The sequence below is a fragment of the Gekko japonicus genome, unplaced genomic scaffold, assembly GCF_001447785.1.
Source record: "Gekko japonicus isolate JY-2015 unplaced genomic scaffold, Gekko_japonicus_V1.1 scaffold3130, whole genome shotgun sequence".
In the NCBI taxonomy this organism is placed as follows: Eukaryota; Metazoa; Chordata; class Lepidosauria; order Squamata; family Gekkonidae; genus Gekko; species Gekko japonicus.
The window spans coordinates 96,499-102,299 of record NW_015160931.1 but is presented as its reverse complement, the minus strand read 5'-3'; the positions used below and the strand labels follow the sequence as shown (position 1 = coordinate 102,299).

General features: G+C 50.0%; 1 protein-coding gene across 1 annotated transcript in view; it reads right to left on the bottom strand.

The window, feature by feature from the left end:
• Positions 1 to 5,801, bottom strand: part of LOC107121962 (intercellular adhesion molecule 5-like) — a 39,015-nt gene that overhangs the window by 21,006 nt on the left and 12,208 nt on the right. Inside the window, exon 2 of the mRNA XM_015424986.1 lies at positions 1,178 to 1,450. Coding sequence (XP_015280472.1) covers positions 1,178 to 1,450 — 273 coding nt within the window. The remainder of the gene's footprint in view (positions 1 to 1,177; positions 1,451 to 5,801) is intronic.

Sequence of the window (5,801 nt, the reverse complement as noted above, 5' to 3'; positions counted from 1 at the left end):
CTTAGTGTGAGCTACTAACCACTACACCTACCTGGCCACACTGACGTTCCAGATGCACCTGGTGGGCACCAGAAAAGTTGACAGCAAGGTGCCACAGCGCCCATGGGCACCGAGTTGGGGACCCCTCTCTAGATGAAGCAGTGACTTAGAAGGCCTTGCGCCTCAAGAGGCCCTAGTTTCATCAGTGCCTTTTCCCTAAAAGAGCCTCTTCTGCCTAATCCGTCTGAACCTTCGACTGGGAACTCGCCCCCCCCAATAATAGTTCTTCAATTGTTTGAAAATGTTCCCAGTCGGGCGTAGCCCAGGGGCACCCACACAATGGGAAATCCCAGCCTTTAAGGGGAGAGTCCTGATGTCTGGTTGAGCCGTCTCCATCTTACTACAAGATAAGCAGAACCCAGAAGAGAAGAAGAGAGAAGAGATTGGATTTATACCCTGCCCTTCACTACCCAAAGGAGTCTCAGAGCGGCTTACAAACTCCTTTCCCTTCCCCTCCCCGCAACAGACACCCTGTGAGGTAGGTGGGGCTGAGAGAGCTCTTTCGAGGACTGCTTGTGAGAGAACAGTTCTGAGAGAACTTGTGACTGACCCAAGGTAGAGACAGGCAGATAAAGAAGTACTTTTCTCTCTTTCTCACAGTACAAGAACTCGTGGGCACTCTATGAAATTGCTGAGCGGTCGGGTTAGAACAGCTAAAAGGAAGTCCTTCTTCACCCAAAGAGTGATTAACACATGGAACTCATTGTTACAGAAGGTGGTGGCTATAAGCATGGACGGCTTCAAAAGGCAATTAGATAAGCATCTGGAGCAGAGGTCCATCAGTGGCTATTAGCCACAAGCTATAGATAGGAACTCTCGGTACGGGGCAAGGGATGCTCTGTATCCTTGGTGCTTGGGGGGGGTCAACAGTGGGAGGGCTTCTAGTGTCCTGGCCCCACTGCTGGACCTCCTGATGGCACCTGGTATTTCTGGCCACTGTGTGACACAGAGTGCTGGACTGGATGGGCCACTGGCCTGATCCAACCCTGGCTTCTCTTATGTTCTTATGTTTCTTAAGGTCACCCCAGCAGCTGCATGTGGAGGAGTGGGGAACCAAACCCCGTTCTCCCAGATTAGAGTCCGCAGCCACTAACCCAAACTGTTGCTCCCTCGCGTACAATCCCAGCACCGGACTTACGATAAACAGTGAAGTTCACCCGATGGGGCTTCATGTCCGCAGCATCCGCACAGTCGAAGTAGCACGAAGGAGCCGGATCCCAGGAGCTGACGTTGACCAGCTGGAAAGCTTTCCACGCCCGTCCCTCTCCCGCGATCTCCTTATCCAGGTTGGTCTCCAGGCCGCCGGAGAGCACATTCCGGCAGCCAGTGCTGCAGTTTAGCACCAAGGAATTCCCAAACTCCACCACGGGGTTTTCTGGCCAGGCACTCACAAAGGGTTGCTCTTGAGCTCCTAAAAGCACAAACACACGCCACATGAGTTCTCTAACAAACATAATTGACAAACAAAAAATACCTCCGTTTGCATTTTAAAAAATCATCCATAAAAGGGAATCTTAAACAGCGAAACTGTGGTGGAGGAACATCATAAAGAGGGATGCGATGCCATACAGTTCACCCTCTGAAGCGGCCAGGCACTCACAAAGGGTTGCTCTTGAACCTCTAAAAGCACAATCACACATCACAGGCAGGGGTCATTTCATAGAAAAAGAGGTGCAGGAGCTCATTAGCATAACTCAATAGCACAATTCATTTGCATATGACACCCCCCCTGACACCACTGGAAGTGTGTCAGAAGGCAACACCCACCGCTCAGGCTCCACTGGACTGTTTTGGATTGCTAGCTATTGGGGGGGGGGAACGCACAGATCTGTCCTCGCAGAGGAGGGAGAGCTTGTACCTGGATAAAACTTGGTCTTAAAGGCCCCACTGGACTGTTTTGGATTGCTAGCTATTGGGGGGGGGGAACGCACAGATCTGTCCTCGCAGAGGAGGGAGAGCTTGTACCTGGATAAAACTTGGTCTTAAAGGCCCCACTGGACTGTTTTGGATTGCTAGCTATTGGGCGAGGGGGAACGTGCAGATCTGTCCTTGCAGAGGAGGGAGAGCTTGTACCTCTAGTTACCATCACTAGTAACCAGGGGTCATTTCGTAGAAAAAGAGGTGCAGGACCTCATTAGCATGACTCATTAGCATAAGCTATTTGCATATGCCACACCCCCTGACATCACCGGAAGTGTGTCAGAAGGCAACACCCACCGCTCAGGCTCCACTGGACTGTTTTGGACTGCTAGCTATTGGGGGGTGGGGGGAACGTGCAGATCTGTCCTCACAGAGGAGGGAGAGCTTGTACCTGAATAAAACTTGGTCTTAAAGGTGCCACTGGACTGTTTGGGGCCGGGGGGGGCTCTGTAACCCACCTGGCTGCTTCTTGCTCTGACTGAGGGCTGCTGGGAGCAGGGGGTGGGGCTTGTTGCATGTGCCTGCCCCCTGGGCTCTTTACTGCCGGAACTTCTCTAACAACCATCATTTACAAACCAAAAAATATCTCCGTTTGCATTGAAAAAGTTCACCCATGAAAGGGAATCTTAAACAGTGAGATTCCGGTGGAGGAATGTAATATAGAGGGATGCAATGCCATGGAATCCACCCTCTGAAACATCACTGACTAACAACAACAAAGAGAACCAAGGTTTGAGTCCAGCGCCACCCTTAAGACAGTTTAATTCTGGGTATCGGCTTGCGTGCGCACGCGCATACCCAAAATCAAACTTTGTTGGTCTTAAAGGTGCCACTGCATTCAAACTCTTGCTTCGGACCAACATGGCGACCCACCTTAATATAACAAAACGAAACCAAAAAAACCCTTTCAGAACTGAATTTTTATACGAGCCGTAAAGGGATATCAAACTGTGAAGATCGTGAAATTCTGGCGGACTCCACGAGGTGGGGAAACATTTTTAAGAAGGAAAGGGTGAAGAAAGAGAAGAGCATCGGCTCGAGACAGGTTTGAAATCAGTTTTGTCTCGGGGAGAGACTGTTGCTTCCTGTTCCCCTTTGTATAGCTGTTGCCTTTTCGGGTCCCTAAAACCGCAATCCTAAAGGCAATTTCCTGGAATTAAACCCCAGTGGAACAGACAGGGATTGAGTGCAGAGCAGACCCTGTTTATTGTTAAGTCGCTCACTTAACAAAGGAGTCGGAGAGTGATTCAGCAAAGATTCAGCTTTGTTCCGCAACTCAAACACAACTCCAACACGGATCAACATCTGATAGCCAGAACAGCTTTTACATTGCAGCTGTCCTGCTTTTAAACTCTCCCGCCTAATGTAGCCACGCCTACTGTACAATTACCAACCAATAAGGTTGTGTGCATAAGGACCAATCACGGACGTTCCCGCTCAGGGAGCTTGCTGATAGTGATTGGTTAGGTGCTTCCTGGGCTAGCAATGTGATTGGATGTATTTGGATTCTAGCCCAGGATGAAGCTTAACATAGCATTTCAATTATGTTGTTCGCATACAGTTGTGCATTCAATGGCAGCTATTGAATACATTACATTTATGATTGCTTCCTAAGTTTCCTACAAATCTTCTGCCATGCCTTACTCCGTGTGAAACGAAAAACACCCCCTTTCCGGGCACAGATCGGCCCAAGGCACTGACCTAGCATAACACCTAGCAGGATTGCAGGACTACCCCTGCTGTCTCTCCCAAACTGAAAGAATCGTGGCTTGAAAACCGATCGCTTTAATTTATTTATAAACAGCTAGCTAGGCTGAGTTTGCTGTTTTTATTTTTAGTCCGTGACTCAAGAAAGAAGCCACGGCCTTCAGCTTGCAAGACCGGAGCAATTCTGTTCAGGGTAGGACAGATCAGGATGGGCGGCCCTGTTCGTCTGTCTGTAGCAGGAGAAAAGAGCCAGAGTCCAGGAGCACCTTCAAGACGACAAAAAAAATTTGTGGCGGGGTCAGAGCTTTTGAGAGTCACGGCTCACTTCTTCAGACAGAGCAAGATGGGTAGCCGTGTCAGTCTGTCCGTTGCAGTAGAAAAGAGCAAGAGTCCAGCGACTCCTTAAAGACTTAACAAAATTTGTGGCAGCGCAGGAGCTTTTGTAAATCACTGCTCACTTCTTCAGATAGGGTAGGATGTTTGTAAGGTAGAGGTAAAGGTTCCCCTTGCTCGAAAACTAGTCAAATTCGACTCCAGGGGGCGTTGTTCATCTCAGTTTCCAAGCCAAAGAGCCAGCGCTTTCCAAAGACTTTTCTGTGATCATGACTAAATGCCGAGGCGCACGGAGCACTGTTGCCTTCGCATTGAAGTGTTACCTATTTATCTACTGGCAATTTCTTGCTTTCAAACTGCTAGGTTGGCAGGAGCTGGGGCCAGAGATGGGAGCTCACTCCGTCATGTGGCGCTCGGGTCTCGAACTGCCGAACGACAGACCTTCCGGTCTGCAGTTCAGCGTCTTAACAAACAAAATTTGTGGCTGGGGATAAGCTTTGGTGAGTCACTGCTCAATCTTCAGATAGGGTAGGATGTTTGTAAGGTAGAGGTAAAGGTTCCCCTTGCTCGAAAACTAGTCAAATTCGACTCCAGGGGGCGTTGTTCATCTCAGTTTCCAAGCCAAAGAGCCAGCGCTTTCCAAAGACTTTTCTGTGATCATGTGGCCGGCATGACTAAATGCCGAGGCGCACAGAGCGCTGTTGCCTTCGCATTGAAGTGGTACCTATTTATCCTGCTCCCAGCAGCCCCGGGCCATGAGGAGCAAGAAACAGCCAGGTCAGTTGCAGTGGGTGTTGCCTTCTGACACACTTCCGGTGATGTCAGGGGGTGTGGCATGTGCAAATAAGTTATGCTAATGAGTTATGCTAATGAGCTCCTGCACAAACACACATCATCAGCATCAGGTCACACGCTAATTTCAGGGACTCTCAGGGGTTTTGGGCAGGGGTGTTTCCCAGTCCTCCCACCTGATCTCCTTGTATGGCGGGGGGCCGAATTTGGAATTTCCCCCCTTGCAAAAAAGTACTCAGTACTATTGAACAAAGTTTGAGTCCACTGGCACCTTTAAGACCAAGAAAGTTTAATTCTGGGTGTAAGCTTCCATGTGCAAGCACAGGTCTGCCTACTGAGCTATGCTTCCCCGCCCACGTGCGGCTTCTACACCACACTTACCCTGCCCAGGCATAGCTCCACTGGGCAAACCCCGACAGCCGTCAGCAAGTGGCAACAGAGCCAGAGGTGGCAGTACCAGGAATCAGATGATTTTTTCCCCCAAAGAAAGAATCTCTTCCTCCTTTTTCTGGGAGGAGGCAGAAATTGCAGCACGACCACTGAACGGCTCAATCCCCAGCGTTTGCCGACTGTGCCAGGGCTTCACCTGGGAATTACCAAAAGCACACCCGAGCATGTGCAGAGGGCACTTCTCTGGCTGCTGAAGAACACCAAAAGGTTCTACGCATATGTGGCTTTCCTCCTTACAGAGCTCAAGGAGGCTAAAAACGCTGCTCTGGGATCCAAAAACACTTCTCTCAGTTCTCCATATCAGAGAACTCAGAAAAAATGCTTCTGGTGATTCTAATGTGGAGTTCGCTGCCACGGGACGTCGTGATGGCCACAGCAATAGACAGCTTGGAAAGGGGGTTAGATGGATTCACGGAGGATCAGTCTATCAATGGCTACTAGCCATGGCGACTGAGGGGAACCTCCACATTCAGAGGCACTAATCCTCTGAATCCCAGAGCCAGGAGGCAACAACTGGGGAAGGCCTCAGCCCCTCTGCCCTGTTCTTGGCCCTCCGGAGG